At 41.7% G+C, this 23,485-nt stretch overlaps 1 protein-coding gene across 2 annotated transcripts in view; it reads right to left on the reverse strand.

Moving 5' to 3' along the window:
• Positions 1-14,654, reverse strand: part of LOC149834488 (mitochondrial fission protein ELM1-like) — a 51,966-nt gene extending 37,312 nt beyond the window's left edge. Inside the window, exon 1 of one of the 2 annotated variants that reach the window (XM_090010148.1) lies at positions 14,600-14,654. Coding sequence is in view for 1 of the 2 variants with exons in the window: in XM_090010147.1 (XP_089866273.1) it covers positions 14,031-14,043 (13 nt within the window). In the remaining variant the exon portion in view is untranslated. Of the gene's footprint in view, positions 1-14,030; positions 14,127-14,599 lie in introns of those variants that run through there. The other variant, XM_090010147.1, reaches the window with a different exon arrangement.
• Positions 14,655-23,485: the final 8,831 nt, after the last annotated feature.

Below are 23,485 nucleotides of genomic sequence, written 5' to 3' on the forward strand. Positions count from 1 at the left end.
ATATATTTATATATATATATAATACCTGATAGGGGTATTTTTGTCATTTCACAAGTACCCGATAGGGGTACTTGTTTTTCTTGTTTTATTTTTCTCTTTATTTTTTGTAAAATCTATTTTTTTATTTTTTGTTTTTTGCTCACACAAAAGGGGCCCCACCATGTAGTCGATGGGGCCCCCAACGGTCACATTTGTGACCGTTGGGGGCTCCCAACGACTACATGGGGAGCCCCCTAGGTGGCTCTCCTTTTAAGGCCTCTTGGCCCTCTCCCTCTCCTTCTCTTGTGTATAAATAGGGGTGAACCCCTCTTGTATTCCTCACTCTTGAGAGCTCTCTCTCTTTCAATAAGAGGCATTTATATTTTTATGTTGTGTTGTCTCTTGTGGGTTTGGGTATTAGCCCTTCTTTGTTTGTTCATTAGTAGATGTTGTAAGTGCTTAGTGCACTCTTTGCTTTTCCGCATATTTCATTACAAAGTGTTCCCACATCATTGAAGTGAGGGTACTGCATATGTATCAAGGTAGTGAAGCATACAAATCATGATTGAACAATATCGCTAAGGAGACTCCCTCTCTCCACTCCTCTATGATAGAGTGGGGAAAGGTCTTTTTGCTATATTTAGAAAAAACTACCAGGCCTGAAGGGTCTCAGACACCTCGTGTTTGCAGATGACTTGGTTTTGATGCGGTGAGTAAGTCATGAGAAGATGTTAAAAGGCTAGTGTTGCTAAATTTGTTCTCAGCATAAAGGCTAAAATAAATGAGAGAAATACAAGATTTTGTTGTTCAATGGAGATACATAATTGCAGCGGCTAGTGACAAACATATGTGGCTGCAAAACAGTGGAACTACCAATGGAATACCATCTGTTTTCCCTGATGAAAGGTATTGCTAGGGAAGGTTTGTGGAAGAGAGTGGAAGAAAGACTTGACAAGAACCTTCATAGCTGGAAGGACAACTACTTGTCTTTGACTGAAGAGATTATGCTTATAAAGCACATGGTGGCAACAGTGCCAATCTATTTCTTGACAACATTTCATTGGCCTAAGAAGATCAAGAAGAGAGTTTCAAGAGTATTCAAGGATTTTTTTGGATGAGGAGAAGAGAAACGAAGGCTCCACCACTCATTTAATGAGAAATAGTTACTACCCACTCTCAGGGGTGGGCTTAATATTACACATATCATAAACCTAAACATAGCATTCATTTTGAAGCGTTATTGGAAATTGTTTGAACAAAATGATTGGTGAGAGAGATTTTGAAAACCGAATACATTATCCAAGGATGGCTTGGTAATGGAAGGAGAATAATAAATGGTGGAAAAAATCAAGATTGTCTAAGGATGGCTGAAGTACCTTTTGTTTGTGGATAGAGCAAGAATGGGTCTAGGAAAGTGGGATTCCATCTCATTTTAGAGGTTCCACTCAAATCTTTTTTTCACCTCTTTATTCTTGATTGCCAGGTATCAAAGCATTGCAGTGAAGGTGTAACAACCGTGGAAAAAAAAAAAAAACGTGTCCGACTCGTGTCAGACACGTGCCTTGCACGTGTCAAACACGTGTCACGGTCTGGGCCGCTTTGTCGGGCCCGGATCCGAGCTAGACCCGGACCCGAGCCCGGACCCAGGTTCTCGAACTCTCGAGAACCTGCGTCTTTTAAAAAGACGCAGGTGTCTCGAGCGAGGGGCAAAACCCTCGCCCCTTCTCTCTCTCCTCTGCTCTGATCTCCCCCCTCACGCTGCCTCCGGCGATCGGAGACGCTGGCGAGCGTTCCCCTCAGGCCGCCTCCCCGACGATCCTCGCTGCCGACCTCCCTGCTTGGATAGCGGCTGCGCCAGGGACCCCGAGCACCGACGACACGCCGCCGACCTCTTCCCCCTGTCTTCTTTTGTTTGCCGGCAGGGGGCTAGGCCCCCCCTGCCTTCGATTGTTTCCCCTGCAGGGGGCGGAGCCCCCCTGCACCATTCTGTTGCTCCTCGGCAAGGGGCTCTGTCCCCCTGCCTCTTGCATTGTGTCGGCAGGGGGCGAGGCCCCCCTGCCTCCTGCATTGTGCCAGCAGGGGGCGAAGCCCCCCCTGCTTTTCTGTTTTCGAGCAGGGGCTTGCCCCCTGCATCTCCGTGTTCTCTGGCAAGGGGCTCTGCCCCCTTGCCTTGTTCTTGCTGCCGGCAGGGGGCTGCGCCCCTGTCTCGTGTTCTGACAGGGGGTGCTCCCCCCCCTGCCTTGTTGTGGCAGGTGTGGCAGGGAGCTTCTGCTCCCTCCCCTGCTTTTCCTTGTGCTAGCAGACAGGGAGCTCCTGCTCCCTGCCTCTGCTGTTGTTGCCAAGCAGGGCTGAGGCCCCTGCCTCTGGCACCCTTGTCTGCAGGATGCAGAGCTCCTGTCTCTGCCTCCTGCAGGCAAGAGGCCTGGTTGTCTTGTTGCTTCTTGTTTACCTTCGGCATATGCTAATGTTCTGAGATCTCCAGGTTGAACGGTGGATCCAGCTCGCCCTCTGTGGCTCGAGCTCTTCTTTGCCTACGCTGCATGCGTACGAGGACCCGCAACCCCTTAAGGTAGGGGATTCTTGCGTGAAAAGACAATGAACTGATAAATGCTAAAATAAGAAAGATAACTAAAAGAGGACGATATATGTATACGTATAATATATATACGTATGTCTTTACCTTCAAGGACGCGGTTTCGCGATCCTTGTCCTCTTTACTTTCCTGCACTTTCCTTTCTGTCGCCGCCGCGCTATATGTGCCTAGGCTTTCCATTCCTGTCTTTACAGTCCATGTCTTTTAACTCAAGGACGCGGTTTCGCGATCCTTGTCCTCTTTACTTTTTCGCACTTTACTTTCATGCTGCCCCGCGCTTTGCGCCTTGGCATTTACTTGCTTATGTCTGCCTTGTTCTCCAGGATGTAGATCCTGGTCCTTCTTTACGTTCTTGCACTTTACTTCCTGCATTTATTTGTTGCCCTGCGCTTTATGCATCATGGCCTTGCTTCTTTTTACTTCTCGCGCTTTACCTTCCTGTGCTGTCGTGCTGCTCTTGCCCTTATCTTTTGTATGCGTTTGTCTTTACCTTGTTGCCGCACTTCGTGCATATGCCTTGCTCATTCATGTATTCCATTGTTGTTGTATGCTTCTTTACTTGCTTACGCTTATCGATCTATCGAGGTGCAACCCTATGTCTCGTGAGTCGTCCTTTACACTTGCGTAGTCAGTATAGGATCTCCTACCTCACGAGTCGCTTGTGTAGTTGCCTGCTTGTGCGTTACGATGATCGAGGTATGATCTCATACCTCGTGTGGAGCTTTAGCGTTCTACCCTCGCGGTGCGGCTTCGCCCCCGAGTCTTGTCCCTCGTCGTACCTTTGTATTAGTATGTGCATGAGTTTGCCTTTTATCAGCTTGCACTCTCTGAGTGCAACTTCGAGTGCATAGTGTATATCGTCTCACTTGGCTTACAAGCCACGACACACACTTATGCACTTCAGTTCTCAAAAGACATCGTCTTAGGTGCAAACCTATTTTCAAGATGTATATCTTGTAAAACAGAGGTAGCGGTCGAACCTCCCAAATTGATGTATTTGGGATAGATGTGTTACAACCTTAGTTTGCTTATTCGATACGACTTAGATAACCTTATTTAGGATCTTGTGCGCGAATAGGGGCGGGGATCCTAGCAAGGTACTTGCGCCATCACTAGATCGGCGTTACCTCACCTCTGATACGAGACCTAGTTTCTAGGCTTTCTGGTTCAACCAAGATTGTAGTGACTTCCTTTGTGAAGGTATTGTTGGATCTCTTACGAAGAATCCATGTTCCTCCTCTTGTAGTTGTACCCTTAGTCACATACGATATGTTTGGGCTACGAGAGCAGAACGAGAGGTATACAGTAACCTCTAAGCGTGTATTGACAGATTAAGCTAATCCTGTTATGTTGCTTTCGCCTAATAGGCGGGTTGCTCGCAATTGTCTAAAGGACCCGAGCACGATCAGTTGGAACTGGAATGATTTCACTGTAGGCTTCTATAAAGTATGAGCATTGGGAATTCCTGCGAGAGATCCATACCCCTCTCATCGTGGTTGTACTTTTGAACAGGTACGTTGCGTACTACGATGAGTAGGATGAGAGGTCTATGTCTGCCTCGAACATGCAATGGCATGTGTTTGAGATCACAAGAGTGATGTTTCTACCCTCACTAGGGATTGACCCCTTTCAGCGTGATTATGCATTTGAATAGTTGCGATGCGTACTGCAGTGAGTAGGATGTGAATTGTTTGGTTGCCTTGAACGCGCAATGGCGCGTATAACACACTTAAATAATAATCATGCGCCTTCACAGGCAAGATGCTCGATTGGGTTGAAAGACCAGAGCATGAGAATGAGACGACGGTTAAGAAACCCTCCGTCGTGCTCATTCGGGACGGTTCATCAAGAGAGAGGATGGATGGTACAAAACTCCGATGCACAACCATATGTGGCAATCTCGGGCAAAGATCCGACCTTCCCCAGTCATCGGAGGTTAGGGGAAATCCTTTGAGCCACTTCTGCAGAAGTACGGATGCGCATCCATTGGGCCTTTGTTTGCCTTTGGGGATTTACTCTCTTGCTCACAGACCGTCCCCTTAGGAAGCGGACTCAGTCAGTCATTCTGGGTATAATAAAATACATAGCATAATGGACCCCCGAATCGATCTCGGCTGTTTCTACGTTTTGCCTTGTGCGTACCCACAACGGCCTGCTCAGTAATGAGACAAGATATAACTTATGTGCATGATCTTGAGATATGCATATTGTGACGTGCATTGCTTGCTTGCTTGTTAGCTCGGTAGTTAGGTATGCTACTCGTTGAGCAAGGAACGCCTGTCGAGGCGTTACCCTTTTTGGTTAAACTGCTTACGCAGTTCTGTGCTTGGTGATAACTAGCTTCTCATACTAGTTGATTGCTTATCCTGTGTAGCTTACAAATTGCTTGTGATGCAATAGCTTGTGCCTCACGATTAATGTAGCTGTTGGCCGATAGGCTGAACCATATAATGGTACTTGTATTTATTACGAATGTTGTTATGAATACCTGTCTTTTGCAATTGCTTTTGTTTGGCTGGTGGATAGAGTTAGTTACTCTTTACCTATTATATTTGTGAGATTGCTATAGTGGTCTGTTCAAGCACTCTGATCCTTCCTGCTCTTTTACGTAGCTGTCTGCTTTACTAGAGTTTTGCTTACTCCACAGCACATTTGGTTAGATCTGCTAGTCTTGATTTGGTTAGATCTGCTAGTCTTGCTTGTTTCTGCTTGGGTTAGCGTTTATCTTACTTATTGCAGCTTCTGCTCTTTCTTGTCCTTTGCACCCCTACTAGTCTGTTGTGTGACTGACCCATTTTCATGGGCAGGTGGTGAACAGGTTGAGACAGCTTGCGATGGCATGATGACGCGATGCACTCAAGGCAATGCCCTTTCTTGACGTTGCGCTCCTGGGGATACTTTTGATAGATGCGGTATAAGGTTTCTTTGAAAGCATCTCTTTTGATTATAATTTTGCATTTCTAAAAAACTATATTACCAAAATGTGGTTCTTCTTTTCATTTCAATAAAATATATATTTGAACTGCAAATCGGTTTGTAAGGGGGAATCTGCCTTTGGTTGTAATGTGCTCAAGGTCTAGGGACTTGTTGTTTTGAACCTGATCTTCCGCTGAACTTCTGTTTTAAACTCTGATAAATGATTGATTTCAAAGCTTTCAACCTTTTTCATAAAAGGTTTCAAGTCCATGATTTTGGGGCGTTACAACTTTTGGTATCAGAGCAACTGGGAAAGTGGTAATCCTTGATTATCCGCCATCTACATCGCACTGTGAGTATCTATTTCTCTTAAATTGTTTTGTAGTTATTTTAATTAAAGAATGTGTTTTTGCTTAGATGTCGTTCAATAAACTGATCAAATCTATAGACGCATTAACTGGAGCAGTTGAGCAGCTCCAAGCGATGGTCCAGAACCTGGATCATAAGGTTGATAGGTTGGTTTGCACGAGCACCAATCTAGAGCGAGGTGTCAGCCCTTCATGTTTTGTCTGATCCGATGTGCCTTCGGAACCCTGTTGATTGTCACTTTTGCAGAAAGGTGGGTCATTCTGCTGAAGAATGCCACTTTAACCAACGACGCGACCGAAAGTCTGTCGAATATAGTACTGACGACAAGCGTCGACCTACTAAAAGACAGAAACTAAGTGAAGAAAATGAGCTTCAACGATCGTTAAACCCAAAGTGTCTGAGATGCGATCGTGTTCACCGAGGACAGGCATGTCCCCGAGCCTCTGGTGGCTGTTTTTATTGTGGCAAAGTGGGCCACTTTATCCGTGATTGTCGCATAATGAAGGTCGATGTCCTTCGGCGAGTGGGCAGTATGCCCCAACCTTCTCAGTAGTAGCAACAGAACACATAGAAAACGTCGAGTAGACACTTTTGTTAGTCTTAGTTTTAGACTTTTTGTGTGTATTGTTGCATATTTTTGTTAAGTAAAAGCTTATCGATGGAATTTCGTGTGACTTTGGTGTCTTTGTGATCTTAATGATTATGATGCTTATTAGGTTAATGACGTATCACGCCTACAACTGATTAACTTTTATGTGGTTGACTTGTACGCCTACAAATCATTAGTTTAGATCACTTATATATATGACACGTCACGACTACAAATGATTAGTAGTTTGATGATACATCACGCCTACATAACTATGTTGCAGGGGTTTCCCATTTATGATGGGTTGTGTGATTTTTTATCATCCTTATATAGCATGATTGGCGAATATTATGAGTATTGGACTAGAGAAGTCTTGTAGATATGTGCGTGTGTTTCACGCTGAAGTGGTCGAATGCGATGTGCTTCGAGGTAAGAATTGTGGATGCATATCATGGTGCAAAGATTTGAATTGTCTTATTTGCACATGCAACTTGAATCCTGTAAATTTATTGAACTGCGTAGGAGCTACGTAAGTTGAAGTTAAGTTGATTCATAATACGTTATTTGCGTAATTTCTGTGTATAGAATTTATGCTTTGATTGCGCATGCTTTGAGGTTCTATTTGAAGATATAATGTTTCTTGTGGCATTTATGAGTTGCGTAGTTTAAATCTTCTATGTAATGCGATTGATATGCCACGTGATAAGAATTGTTGGAAGAATGTGTGATTCTGTGTTTTGTTCTGCCATGTGAAGTGATACGATGCATATTGTTGATATATATGCTTATGCCCATTTTGGTGGTTGCTGACCCTGAGTGCGGTCATTTGTTTTAATCAGTCGATTGTGTTGAAGCATGTATCACTGGGTATGGCGTCTGTTGAGGATCTGGTCTCCAATGGATTATCTGCGAGGGGGGGGGGTGTATGACCAAAATCAGGTGACCCACTAGAGTGGTAGAATTCTGTGAGGACGTGCACTATCCAAGACCGGGTAGCCGCAAAGACGATGAACTGTGAGGAAGTGTATGGTCCAAGACCAAGTATACCATCTAGGGCGGTAATTCCTCGTGAGGTCGTACATTTTCCCATACCAGGTGATTCGGCGTGGATCTTGTCGATTATTAGTGGCTATCGACCCAGTGAGCGGTCATTTGTGTTGATTCGTGTATCGCAATGATTTTCTTTGTTTATGGCATTTTGTTGAGGATTGAGTTCCCAAGGGTTTTCTGTGAGGGTTCGTATGACCAAGATCTGGTGACCCACTAGAGTGGTAGAATTCTGTGAGGACGTGCACTGTCCAAGACCGGGTAGCCGCAAAGACGGTGAACTGTGAGGAAGTGTATGGTCCAAGACCAAGTATACCATCTAGGGCGGTAATCCCTTGTGAGGTCGTACGTTTCTCAGGCGGGGAACTTGTGTGACTTTGATTTTCATGAAAGGCTATGGTGAGCTCTGTTGATCTTCTGATATTGATTAGTATAGTCAGTTATGAATCTATAGATTTGGCTTTCTGTTTTAGCATGATTATATGCCCAACTCAGATGTGAGAATTAGATCTTTATTGATTTTTAGATCTTGATCATGTTTCAGACCTTCTGTGGAAGGGTGGGCTTTTATAAGAAAGTATGTCGCCTTAAGTGAGTCTTGATAGGTGGCAGTTGGCCGCATTAGGCCTTGGGAGAGTATAGATTGTGGTTATTCATAACGCAGAGTTTGTTAGAATTTGCGAGTGTGACACACGACGTCTTGACGATGATTTAGAGACCCCGTTCAAGGAACGTAAGCTAGAGCAATGTCTCGTTTTGTCTCTTCATCCTTTATCGCGTCTAGTAGAAGTTAATGTTTAACCTTTCCTTTTGGTCTTCTGCTAGACTCGTTTTCTTTGATGACTCGTCGTGTCTCTTCACCCTTGAAGATAACGAATAAGCATTCTTATAAGCCTTCTGCTAAACTCCTCCTTTTATGACTCTCTATGAACTCTTGCGAACTCTTGCGGAGACAAGTGTTAGTAAATTCACACATACGCTTTGTTCGATCAAGTTGTTGGTTTCGAACCTTTCTTTGGGACTCATTATGTGTTGTCCTGATCCCTTCAGAAGCTGGTGTATGGGGGCTTATGTGCGCACGTGCATCCTGATCTTTACCTAGTTCCCTTAGGCTGCGGTCTAGGCAGATCACCTTCCTATGAAATTTCGAGGACGAAATTCTTTTAAGGGAGGTAGGATGTAACAACCGTGAAAAAAAAAACGTGTCCGACTCGTGTCAGACACGTGTCACGGTCTGGGCCGCTTTGTCGGGCCCGGATCCGAGCTGGACTCGGACCCGGGTTCTCGAACTCTCGAGAACCTGCGTCTTTTAAAAAGACGCAGGTGTCTCGGGCGAGGGGCAAAACCCTCGCCCCTTCTCTCTCTCCTCTGCTCTGATCTCCCCCCTCACGCTGCCTCCGGCGATCAGAGACGCCGGCGAGCGTTCCCGTCAGGCCGCCTCCCCGACGATCCTCGCTGCCGACCTCCCTGCTTGGCTAGCGGCTACACCAGGGACCCCGAGCACCGGCGACCCGCCGCCGACTTCTTCCCCCTGTCTTCTTTTGTTTGCCGGCAGGGGGCTAGGCCCCCCCTGCCTTCGATTGTTTCCCCTGCAGGGGGCGGAGCCCCCCTGCACCATTCTGTTGCTCCTCGGCAGGGGGCTCTGTCCCCCTGCCTCTTGCATTGTGTCGGCAGGGGGCGAGGCCCCCCTGCCTCCTGCATTGTGCCAGCAGGGGGCGAAGCCCCCCCTGCTTTTCTGTTTTCGAGCAGGGGCTTGCCCCCTGCATCTCCGTGTTCTCTGGCAAGGGGCTCTGCCCCCTTGCCTTGTTCTTGTTGCCGGCAGGGGGGCTGCGCCCCTGTCTTGTGTTCTGACAGGGGGTGCTCCCCCCCTTGCCTTGTTGTGGCAGGTGTGGCAGGGAGCTTCTGCTCCCTCCCCTGCTTTTCCTTGTGCTAGCAGACAGGGAGCTCCTGCTCCCTGCCTCTGCTGTTGTTGCCAAGCAGGGCTGAGGCCCCTGCCTCTGGCACCCTTGTCTGCAGGATGCAGAGCTCCTGCCTCTGCCTCCTGCAGGCAAGAGGCCTGGTTGTCTTGTTGCTTCTTGTTTACCTTCGGCATATGCTAATGTTCTGAGATCTCCAGGTTGAACGGTGGATCCAGCTCGCCCTCTGTGGCTCGAGTTCTTCTTTGCCTACGCTGCATGCGTACGAGGACCCGCAACCCCTTAAGGTAGGGGATTCTTGCGTGAAAGGACAATGAACTGATAAATGCTAAAATAAGAAAGATAACTAAAAGATGACGATATATGTATACGTATAATATATATACGTATGTCTTTACCTTCAAGGACGCGGTTTCACGATCCTTGTCCTCTTTACTTTCCTGCACTTTCCTTTCTGTCGTCGCCGCGCTATATGTGCCTAGGCTTTCCATTCCTGTCTTTACATTCCATGTCTTTTAACTCAAGGACGCGGTTTTGCCATCCTTGTCCTCTTTACTTTTTCGCACTTTACTTTCATGCTGCCCCGCGCTTTGCGCCTTGGCATTTACTTGCTTATGTCTGCCTTGTTCTCCAGGATGTAGATCCTGGTCCTTCTTTACGTTCTTGCACTTTACTTCCTGCATTTATTTGTTGCCCTGCGCTTTATGCATCATGGCCTTGCTTCTTTTTACTTCTCGCGCTTTACCTTCCTGTGCTGTCGTGCTGCTCTTGCCCTTATCTTTTGTATGCGTTTGTCTTTACCTTGTTGCCGCACTTCGTGCATATGCCTTGCTCATTCATGTATTCCATTGTTGTCGTATGCTTCTTTACTTGCTTACGCTTATCGATCTATCGAGGTGCAACCCTATGTCTCGTGAGTCGTCCTTTACACTTGCGTAGTCAGTATAGGATCTCCTACCTCACGAGTCGCTTGTGTAGTTGCCTGCTTGTGCGTTACGATGATCGAGGTATGATCTCATACCTCGTGTGGAGCTTTAGCGTTCTACCCTCGCGGTGCGGCTTCGCCCCCGAGTCTTGTCCCTCGTCGTACCTTTGTATTAGTATGTGCATGAGTTTGCCTTTTATCAGCTTGCACTCTCTGAGTGCAACTTCGAGTGCATAGTGTATATCGTCTCACTTGGCTTACAAGCCACGACACACACTTATGCACTTCAGTTCTCAAAAGACATCGTCTTAGGTGCAAACTTATTTTCAAGATGTATATCTTGTAAAACAGAGGTAGCGGTCGAACCTCCCAAATTGATGTATTTGGGATAGATGTGTTACAACCTTAGTTTGCTTATTCGATACGACTTAGATAACCGTATTTAGGATCTTGTGCGCGAATAGGGGCGGGGATCCTAGCAAGGTACTTGCGCCATCACTAGATCGGCGTTACCTCACCTCTGATACGAGACCTAGTTTCTAGGCTTTCTGGTTCAACCAAGATTGTAGTGACTTCCTTTGTGAAGGTATTATTGGATCTCTTACGAAGAATCCATGTTCCTCCTCTTGTAGTTGTACCCTTAGTCACATACGATATGTTTGGGCTACGAGAGCAGAACGAGAGGTATACAGTAACCTCTAAGCGTGTATTGACACATTAAGCTAATCTTGTTATGTTGTTTTCGCCTAATAGGTGGGTTGCTCGCAATTGTCTAAAGGACCCGAGCACGATCAGTTGGAACTGGAATGAGTTCACTGTAGGCTTCTATAAAGTAGGAGCATTGGGAATTCCTGCGAGAGATCCATACCCCTCTCATCGTGGTTGTACTTTTGAACAGGTACGTTGCGTACTACGATGAGTAGGATGAGAGGTCTATGTCTGCCTCGAACATGCAATGGCATGTGTTTGAGATCACAAGAGTGATGTTTCTACCCTCACTAGGGATTGACCCCTTTCAGCGTGATTATGCATTTGAATAGTTGTGATGCGTACTGCAGTGAGTAGGATGTGAATTGTTTGGTTGCCTTGAACGTGCAATGGCGCGTATAACACACTTAAATAATAATCATGCGCCTTCACAGGCAAGATGCTCGATTGGGTTGAAAGACCAGAGCATGAGAATGAGACGACGGTTAAGAAACCCTCCGTCGTGCTCATTCGGGACGGTTCATCAAGAGAGTGGATGGATGGTACAAAACTCCGATGGACAGCCATATGTGGCAATCTCGGGCAAAGATCCGACCTTCCCCAGTCATCGGAGGTTAGGGGAAATCCTTTGAGCCACTTCTGCAGAAGTACGGATGCGCATTCATTGGGCCTTTGTTTGCCTTTGGGGATTTACTCTCTTGCTCACAGACCGTCCCCTTAAGAAGCGGACTCAGTCAGTCATTCTGGGTATAATAAAATACATAGCATAATGGACCCCCGAATCGATCTCGGTTGTTTCTACGTTTTGCCTTGTGCGTACCCACAACGGCCTGCTCAGTAATGAGACAAGATATAACTTATGTGCATGATCTTGAGATATGCATATTGTGACGTGCATTGCTTGGTTGCTTGTTAGCTCGGTAGTTAGGTATGCTACTCGTTGAGCTAGGAACGCCTGTCGAGGCGTTACCCTTGTTGGTTAAACTGCTTACGCAGTTCTGTGCTTGGTGATAACTAGCTTCTCATACTAGTTGATTGCTTATCCTGTGTAGCTTACAAATTGCTTGTGATGCAATAGCTTGTGTCTCACGATTAATGTAGCTGTTGGCCGATAGGCTGAACCATATAATGGTACTTGTATTTATTACGAATGTTGTTATGAATACCTGTCTTTTGCAATTGCTTTTGTTTGGCTGGTGGATAGAATTAGTTACTCTTTACCTATTATATTTGTGAGATTGCTATAGTGGTCTGTTCAAGCACTCTGATCCTTCCTGCTCTTTTACGTAGCTGTCTGCTTTACTAGAGTTTTGCTTACTCCACAGCACATTTGGTTAGATCTGCTAGTCTTGCTTGTTTCTGCTTGGGTTAGCGTTTATCTTACTTATTGCAGCTTCTGCTCTTTCTTGTCCTTTGCACCCCTACTAGTCTGTTGTGTGACTGACCCATTTTCATGGGCAGGTGGTGAACAGGTTGAGACAGCTTGCGATGGCATGATGACGCGATGCACTCAAGACAATGCCCTTTCTTGACGTTGCGCTCCTGGGGATACTTTTGATAGATGCGGTATAAGGTTTCTTTGAAAGCATCTCTTTTGATTATAATTTTGCATTTCTAAAAAACTATATTACCAAAATGTGGTTCTTCTTTTCATTTCAATAAAATATATATTTGAACTGCAAATCGGTTTGTAAGGGGGAATCTGCCTTTGGTTGTAATGTGCTCAAGGTCTAGGGACTTGTTGTTTTGAACCTGATCTTCCGCTGAACTTCTGTTTTAAACTCTGATAAATGATTGATTTCAAAGCTTTCAAAGTCCATGATTTTGGGGCGTTACAGAAGGAGATCTGAAACAAATCTTTAGGATGGGAAATCATCTTATGTAGACAGCCTAATGATATAGAGCTGTATGAGTGGAAGAATTTGATGAAGCTCATTAGAAATAAGAGTTTGACTGACCGTGAAAACGGACTAATCTAGAACTACTCACACTCTAGTACATTCTCACCGCCTCAACTTATTTTTCCCTGTTTCCTCTGGTGGTTGCACCTCTTCCTTCAAAGGGATCGTGTCTAAAATCAAATCCAAGGGAGTGAATATTTACTTGGCTAATATCCTTTGAAGCAGTTCTTACCCTTAGCAATTTAAAGTCATGAAGGATGCTAGCAAAAAGATATTTTCTATGTGCATGGGGAGAAGAGGACTGTTTTCATCTCTTTTAGGAGTGCAGTTACTATTTTGAGCCTTGTGTGGTCAGACTGGGGAGCTGATCAATGAGACAACACCATAGCATGACATTGAGGAAGTTGATCTTGGCAGGGTGGGTAGAGAAGAAGGGATCCAAATGGTTATTCATCTCAAGAGCTTGGCCATTTAATGTATGCTGGCTTATTTAAAAAGAGCAGAACCTGCGGATCTTTAAGGGGAATCCCAATGATCCAGCTTTTATTCACGTGAACTGCCAACTCTCTTTATGAGTGATTGCATGAAGTGTTGTGGCCAGACTGACTTACCTTTGATTTAGAACACACAGGATTGGCTGTTTTTCTTCTTAATATTCTGTCATTTCAGTGACTTCTTATCAGCCTCTACAACTGTTTTCACTACTTATTTCTAATAAAGTTTGGCTTTTCTTAAAATTAATAAAATAATTTACAAAGAAACAAATGAAATCAGCAATCAAAGTCCATAAAAGACAATAAAGGTATATGATGTACATGTATAAATTTGAATACATAAAGAGGTCCTTAAAACACATGATCTAGCATTGCTTTAACTTATGTAATAAGTAAAAGAATTACGGCTAGTTTTGGCTTATAGCTTATTGATTATTTGAAACTTATTTATTATGAGAACATATTCATGAAGCGATGTAATGTTGCTATTTAATAAATATTCCAACTTAATTTCAACTTGATCACAAAAAATTGCATCAAACAAAGTCTTAAGAAACTCGAGACTTTTAAAAGAAGAAGAAGAGAACACCAACCTCTGACCTCCATGCAGAAGCAACAAGCTGGAAACTTTCACAAACAAGCTCTTTCAATGACAAACCTTCAGCTAAGCAATTTCAGAGTTCGAAAAATAGGAATAATTCTGCTACTAGTTGAAGATTATTGGTTATAGGACGATGGTGAAAGAGACCACAAAATGCTGTCCAAGAAAATCTTGCCATTTTCGTGCAAACAAGAAAGTGGGCACTGATTAATGGAGCAAAATAGTCTAGCAAATGCATGATACAGATGAGAACAGTAAAGTTATGTCCACGAACGCGGATACAATATGGGCAAGGGACATGCATAAATGGTTTATGTGAAAATTAGGACAGGACGTCTTCTCTTGAAAGATTAATTTATAAAATTACATCGCGCAATAAATTTTGTATACATAAACATAATTTCTACGAAATTTGATTAATCAAGGAATATACAAGTAAAGTTCAAAAACCAAATAATTAAGAAAAACTCAAAGAATGAGGGGAAAAAGAAGAAGGGAAAGAAGAAGAAGAACGAAGACAAGCAGAACGGAAGAAGAAGATACGAAGAAGAGAGAGAGTACCTGGGTGGGGGGGACAGCCTCTTCTTCTTCTTGCTTTCGAGAGAGAGCGAGAGAGGAAGGTGCCTAACCCATCGGGCCCTCTCCCTTTTTTTCTCTTTTTGGGGAAAATTTAATTCAAGGACCAATATTTTTCCTTAAATTTCAAAATAAGCTATAATTTTCTGAAATTTCAGATATTAGCTAAATTTTTCCTGAAAACAGTCAAACGGGAACTTCACAACGTCTATCATCTTGGAAATCGTCATTCCTTTTTGGTTTCTTATATACTCCCTTAAAAATTGAAAATACTCATTTATCTTCATAAAAAGAAAAAGTAAACAGTCTGAACTCTGCATGATAAATGTCACTGCTGTAACGTGGTTAAAGAAAAATAATAAATACAGGTCCTTGTTTATCAGTTTTTAAGAATAGAAAATTTTTTATATTTGAAACAAGTGAAAAAATTTTGTTTTAGAAAAAATATCATATCAAAACTTCTCATAGATTCCTACTAGTATGTTTCTCACTTTCAAACTGTGCCCTTGGTGGGAATTCTTTTTTCAAGGATGGGAAGTTCTCAAGTTTGTTAATTCTTTCCATCATCCGTGAGCACCATAGAGACGTCAGAACCTTTAGTCGATTAGCAAAGCGGAAACGCCATTGAAATTCATTACAACATCGGTGGGATCAATGAGCTTTGCAACCTTCTCCGGCTAGGATCTCTCTCTCTCTCTCTCTCACACACATTGGTTACAATCTTTTTTGTTTTCCCTCCACTACAAGAAAAACTCTAATTAGCGACAAAAATTTACGATGAAATTTTTTTGTCGCAAATTTATAACGGATTAGCTAGAGAAAACTATCTGTCGCTAACCTTCAAATTATTTGCAGAATTAGCGATGGAAAAAATTCCATCGGGAATCCGTCGCGAATTAGCGATGGATTCGCTACAGAACAATTTTGTCTCAAACTCCGTCGCAAAATCACGATAGCTCAACAGCAAAAAAAAATTGTCGTTTGTCTGTCTCACATTTGCGACGGCGTTTGCGATAAAATATTGTCGTCGCTAATTCGTCGCTAAATTTCTCATAAATCTCTAATACGAGCCCCTTTTCCCTTTTCTGTTTCATCAGTCGCCTGCCCGCCACCCGTCGACCTCCCGTTGTCCGCCCACTGCCCGGCGACATCTCGTTGCCCGCCTGTCACCCATCGACCTCCCGACGACATCCTCTCTCTTTCCCCTCCCGTTCTCTCTCTCTCTCTCTCTCTCTCTCTCTCTCTCTCTCTCTCTCTCTCTCTCTCTCTCTCTCTCTCGTTGCTCCCCCTCTGTGTTTTCTGGCGAGCCTCCTTCCAGGTACACCCTCCATCTCCTAGGTCTTCTTCCTCCCTAAGACTGACAGACTCCTCAACGACCCCCCTTCCACCATGTTCGGCAGCCCCTTCATCCCCTTCCTTTTTCTTTTTCGGCAGCCCCTGTCGCTCATGTTCCTCTTATAGAGGGTTGGCAGAGGCAAGACCCTATCATCGGCTGGCTCGAGAGGGCCGACAGGGGCCAAGCCTCTGTCGCCCCCTCTCCTTTCCAGCAGGGTTGCCGCTTGTGTTGCCTCTTCTGTCAGGTAGAGGGCTCCCAGGGGAGGGGCTGCTCGTGCCTCGATCGGTAGGGTGGCTGGACCCCCTGTCTGCCTCTTGTTCAGGCAAGTTGGCAAGGGCTGAGCCCCTACCACCTCCCTTTTTCTCGGTAGGTTGGCAGGGGCCGAGCCCTGTGGTCGTCTCCCTCTCTTTTTTATCTTTTGGTGGGCAGGGGTCGAGCCCTGACACATCAGTCTTCTTGATGAGGCGGCACAACGCAGCCAAGCCATGTCGCCTCCCTGTTTGCCTCGGTAGGTTGGTAGGGGCCAAGCTCTGCCAACTTTCACCGGCTTTTTTTTGGCAGATTGGTTGGGGTAACGCCCTTGCCGCCTATAGTTTTAGGGCTCGTTTCCGACAGAGGCATCACCCTTGTTGTCATCGGGTAATAAACTTCATTTTAACATAATGTCTCTTGCAGATTTCTTAACGGATCCCGTTTGTGCCCCGCCACCCATGGTAAGTAAGTGACAAAAGCAATGAAAATTGGGTAAATACCTGTGGTGAGTAAGTGATGCATGTGCATCACCGGTTATTCAATTTCTTGGATGCAACATTTTTCTGTTCACACACTCACTTAGTTGTGGATATCTAGGACTGCTTTGATGGAGTTTGAAGATCATGTTGAGTATGATTTTAATGTATAAAAATAGAAGTGCTCTTATTTTTGGAGTTCGGATTTTATGCTAGTCATGGTAGTAGTTAGCAGGATATTAGAGTGTGTTTGATGCAGGTACATGTTTGACATTGTTTTGATATGAATGATTTGAATGTATTGTAATGTTTAATGTGATTGTATTCATGCTTGTATGAAGTTACTTTCAATTTGATTATGACTTCCATGTGAAATTGTATTATGAAAACATGCTTCAAATGAATATATCGTGTTATGAATGAGTTTGCACATGAAAATGAATGATAAGTTATCAATGCTTCAAACATGCTTCAAATGAAGGGATTTGCACATGAAAATATTAAGTTATCAATGCATGCATCATAGTTCTTGTGATTGTATGACATTATATATATATGTATATATATATATCAAATCATTACATCTACCACGAATGCATGAAAAATTTGATATTTTCTTCATCATAGCATTCGGATGATTCTCTTTTAACTGGTTAGCATAATATCTATAACATCATACGACAAAATAACTGCAAACCATGAATGAATGTACCGTAGGATAGTTGATAATGCGGTATCGCTTGAATATATGGATAGTGTTGACAGTTTTATTGAATTTGCAACGGCAAGTGTCAGTACAGTGGATCCCACAGGTCGAATTAGGTGTCCCTGCAAGATTTGTAAAGACAATTGATTTATAGAACCTCATGGAGTTAGACATCACCTATAAAGAAAGGGTTTTGTGAGTGATTATTAGAATTGGACGTTTCATGGTGAAGAATTTAAGAACAATTTTGATGCACAGGTGAATGTGGTGCATGATAATTCATATATGGATTTGATATTTGATGCTACAAGACCAAAACAAGGTTCTGCTATGGGTCCTAGTGATGTAACAACTAGGGTAGAGGAAGAAGCATCAAACGATGCAGCTAGTAGATTTCATGATTTACTTAGAGATGTTGATGAGCCACTTTGGAATGATTGTGAGAGTCACACTATCTTATCTGCAGTTCTTCAACTAGTGAATTTGAAGTATGAGTCTAATTTGAGTCAATCATGTTTTGATTGTTTGTGCTCTATTGTGAAGAGTATGTTGCCCAAAGATGAGAAATTGTCACAAAATTTCTATCGTACGAAGGTTATAATCAATGCTTTAGGTATGGGGTATCAAAAGATAAATGCTTGTCCAAATCACTGCATGTTGTATTTCAAAGATCAGAAAAATAGCAAATCATGCCCATCATACGGGCATCCTCGATTCAAACCAAAGACAAGAGGCAACTGTAGTACAAGGTCAAAATAAGTGTCATACAAGTCGCTCCGCTACTTCTCTCTCACCCCTAGATTACAACAATTATATATGTCTTCGAGGACAGCTAAACACATGAGATGACACGCAAATAAAGTTCGACATGATGAAGACAAGATCACGCATCCTATTGACGCGAAAGCTTGGAAGCACTTTGATCGTACTCATCAGACCTTCGCAATGAAAGTGAGAAATATTAGGCTCAATTTATGTATAAATGGATTTAATCAATTTGGGGGTAGATCAACTCCATACTCGTGTTGGCCAGTATTTGTAACCCCATACAACCTTCCTCCAAGCTTGTGTATGAAGCGTCAAAATCTTTTCTTGTCTTTATTGATCCCTGGTCCGACCTCTAGGTCAAAATCTTGATGTATATTTAAGGTCATTGATTGATAAATTGAAAGTACTGTGGGATGACGGTGTTCTCACGTATGATAGCAAAAAAAAATAAATGTTCAATATAAAGGTTGTTGTTTTATGGACAATCAGTGACTTCCCTGCATATGGTATATTATCTGATTAGAGCACACATGGGAGGTTGCATGTCTGTATTGCATGGAGGATACAAAATCTTTTAGATTAACGCATGAAAGAAAGCTGTGCTGGTTTGATTGTCATCATCGATTTCTACCCAGCGACTATCCATTTCGATGATAAAAGAATGTGTTTCGAGCAGGCACAACTGAAATGGAAGGTTCACCCACAAGATTGTCTGGCATTGAGATTTTAAGAAGATTGTGATACTTTTCATATGGACTAACAAATGCCCGTAGCCTGACGTCTTTCTTTGGATTTATGAGGGATCACAATTGGACAAAGAAGTCTATATTTTGGGATCTACCATATTGGTCAACCTTATTGATATGACATAATTTGGATGTGATGCATTTGAAGAAAAATGTGTTTGATAATGTGTTCAATACATTAGTGAATGTGAAAGGAAAAACAAAGGATAATCCGAAGGTCTGTATGGATTTAAAAGTAATATGTAAAAGACCAGATTTGGAACTCAAATAGTACAATGGTAAAGTACTGAAACCAAAGGCAAGGTACGTGCTTGGACCAGATCAAATAAAGCAGGCATGTCAATGGTTGAGACAATTGAGATTTCCAGATGGATACGTTTCTAACATTGCTCGGGTTGTGAAGATAGACGAGAGACAATTATATGGGTTGAAGAACCATGATTGTCATGTCTTTATGCAACGATTGATACCCCTAGCATTCCATGATATGTTAGACAAACCTATATGGGGGGTATTATCCGATTTGAGTAGAGTTTTTAGAAGATTGTGCGTATCGAAAGTCGTAATATCTGAGGTAAAGAATCTCGAGGATTCTGTCGTCACTACTATTTGTCAGCTAGATAAGATATTTCTGCCAACATTTTTTGATGTTATGAAACATTTGATCATACATTTGCCATATGAACTAATGGTTGGTGGTCTTGTACAATATCGATGAATGTACTCATTTGAAAGGTATATGTTTTCTTATATTTTTCTCTTCAATGCTATTGAAAAATTTATTGTAATCCGAGATGTATATTTTTGACAGATGCATGTTTGATCTAAAAAAAAAGGTTTGGAATAAAGCAAGAGTAGAGGGCTTTATTTGTGAGGCATACACTTTAGAAGAGATTTCAAATTTCTCATCTATATACTTTGAACCTCATATTCCAACACGTTACACATGCCCACCTCGTAATGATGATGGAGAACAATTTACTATAGCTGACAAACTGTCGATATTTCAACCACTTGGGCATACCTTTGGCAGTTGTCGGTCAAGATTCTTGGAAGATCAAGAGCAAGACGCAACACAAATCTATATCATTTTTAATTGCTCAGCGATCGACCCATACAACAAGTATATGTAGACGCAATACAAATCTATATCCTTTTATGTTTTATACGTGCATACATAGTTCAGTAATATAAGTATTTATTAAGTGCAGACAATTTGATCTAGAGTTGCGAAGAGAACTTTCACATCTCACTGATGCAGAAGTACAAAAGAACATAAAAATAAGTTTGTAGCATGGTTGATAGAGTTGGTAAGGATGATGACATACATTATCTCCGTGTAAACAACAATAAGTTACTTAATTAGTCATGATCAAAGTCATTGTTTATGCTTGTAGGTCCGCCATAGTGATGTTAAAGATCAAGGAATATGTGATTTACAAAATTGTCTAACCAAAGTTGTGCAATGTTACAACGGGTATATCGTAAATGATTATCGATTCTATACAAAAGACTACGGTGTAAATAAGTCAATGATGAATAGTGGCATGTGTGTCAAGGGTAGCAGCTACAGTGAAAATGAACATGACTACTATGGTGTTATAGAAGAAATAATGGAGTTGACTTACTTAGGCATAAATAATAGGGTAACTTTATTCAAGTGTCATTGGTTTGATCCCACTGCAACAATAGTCGACAAAGTCTCAGGCATTATGAAGGTGAATCATAAATCAAGGTTTGGAATATATGAACCATTCATATTAGCCTCACAAGCTCAACAAGTTTACTATACTTCATATATGAGTACAAAGAAGTCATATAGAAATGAATGGTGGGCAATTTTCAAGGTGAAGTCCAAACTATACCCCGAGTATGATTAGTTACATGAAGACAAGTTAAATGAAGAGAGTGATTACTATCAATCAGACGATATGTATGACTTCTCTTATGGTCATGATGTCGCACATGATATGCATGTCATATCTCTATTGGTCGATGAAACATTCATTGAAGAATGTGATCCAAATGATATACCAAGTGGATGGGCGGCCAATGAAGAAGAAGATGAAGAAGAGGAGGAGGAGGAAGAAAAAGAATATGAAAGTCAAACAAGTGATGAGAAAGAATTCTCGAGCTAGTAAAATAAATTTTGTAATGCATACCTCTATTTGATATAAATGTTTTGAATGATTTGAATGTATTGAAATATATTGCAATGACTTCAATGTATTGCATGACATTTTTTATTCTTTAATTATGTATCATCGATACGTATAGAGTTATGATTTGAATGTATTGTAACGTGTTTGAATGATTTAAATATATTGCAATATTTGATGTGAATGATTTGAATTATTTGAATGTATTGAAATATATTGCAATGGTTTGAATGATTTGAAGTTATTGCAATGTTTGAATGTATTGCATGACATTTTTTATTCTTTGATTATGTATCTTTGATACATATAGAGTTATGATTTGAATGTATTGTAACATGTTTGAATGATTTGAATGCATTGCAATATTTGATGTGAATGATTTAAAATATTTGAATATATTGAAATTTATTGCAATTGTTTGAATGATTTGAAGGTATTACAATATTTGAATGTATTGCATGACATTTTTTATTCTTTGATTATGTATCTTCGATACATATAGAGTTAGAATTTGAATGTATTGTAACATGTTTGAATGATTTGAATGTATTACAATATTTGATATGAATGATTTGAATTATTTGAATGTATTAAAATGTATTGCAATGATTTGAATGATTTAAGATATTGCAATGTTTGAATGTATTGTATGACATTTTTTATTTGTTAAAATATGGTTCATGGAGGTTATAATAGTCGATCACCTAGTGGTAACCAGTCTCAACCTTCATCTTCACGGGTTGCTTCGATATGTATATCATTTAACTAATTGTATACTTGATTAGTTTAAATATGCATTGTGTGAATTTCTAACTTATTTTTTTACAGATGATGTTTCGCCTACACATGACCTACCTACACCAGTTGTTCATATAAGTCACGAGACAACGCTGAATGCAAGGTCTTCTCAGTTTGACACAAGAAGACTCATTCAAATAGTGTATATCGATAATCGACCGTAAGTATTTCATTTTCACTTATCCTAACTTATCTTATAAATATTGTATATTAATAGTTAATGTGTACCAATTCATGTGCAACGCAAGGTTCGAGCCATAAGAAGTAATACGAGAGATTAGGCATTCACTAGTTCAACATCTACCAAGACCGATCGCTCAATGGAAAGAGTACCCGAATGAGGTGTTGGACAGATTGTGGTCATCATTCATGGTATACAATCGTTTTTCATAGTTAATGTGTTTCATATTTAATTTGTTATTATAGTCATGTCTACTAACTTTCTAAAAGTATTTGTAGGTTTCGAATCGCTTCATGACTACGATGAAGGAGCAGGACACAAGGAAGGTGTGGCAGAAGGTGGCTGTCAGTTGATTTACAAACATGCTGCACAATATAAAGACTGCAGTAAGAAAAGCATCTCACAGGATAGATGATCCACTGCAGTGAAAGAGTCATGGACCTTCTACTATCAGGTCAGATGTTTGGGATGCAATGCACGACAAGTGGGCGGAGCATGAATTTTGAAACCGCTCAGCGAAGACTGCACAAAACTGAGCGAAGATGCTCGATGCCCATCTACACACAGGTGGATCTTGGACTTTTGGGAGCCACCTGAATAAAATGGTAACTCATCAATATATATATATATATATATTGTCAGTTTTATAAGTATTGTTGCATACCTATTAAATAATTTTTTTATCATTTAACTTCGCAGAAAACAGAAAAATGAGACATTGTGCCATACAAGGATGTGCTTGTTGAAACACATACACGTAAGACCACATGAAAGTTCGTATCAGAGAAGGCGAGAACGACAATGGTATGTATTTATTATATTAATAAATATTATAATATATAAATTATCATAAGCATTATAATTCTTAATTATTAATTCATACTGTAATCATTACTTTGTAGAAGTCATATGAGCAACAAATGGTAGAGCGATATGGCGATGACTCTACTCAATATCCACCTTTTGATCCTGCAACATAGGTGACTGCAATAGGTGAACCCAAAAAAGGTCGTGTATTCGGGTTTGGGAGTAATATAAACACTTCACCAGTCCTTGGCTCCTCCAGTCACGGCTCACAGAGTTCTCCCGCCAACATTAACTCCAAGCATCCAACTAACCCGCCTAATTCTTGAGATGGTGTCTGTCAGCTTGTTAAGGACATAATGCATGACTATTTACATGAAACAATTTTCGACGTTGTCCGTAATGAGTTGTGCAACTTTTTTTAATACAGGAGAACTTCGTCTGCAGGTGCCTCTTAAGTATGAAAGTTTCATGTCGTTAGATTTCAAGCTAGTATATGCATAATTAGAACACATATTTGCATGATTGAATCATTATGAATTTTTTATGTCAGCCTTAGAATAATATGAATTTTGTTAATATCCTTCACTTTATTGCTAGCTAGATTATATGTAATTCACTCATGTTACTTTGATTGTCTTAACT

This window comes from Nuphar pumila, chromosome 6 (genome assembly GCF_984573655.1).
Source record: "Nuphar pumila chromosome 6, dmNupPumi1.hap1.1, whole genome shotgun sequence".
NCBI lineage: Eukaryota > Viridiplantae > Streptophyta > Magnoliopsida > Nymphaeales > Nymphaeaceae > Nuphar > Nuphar pumila.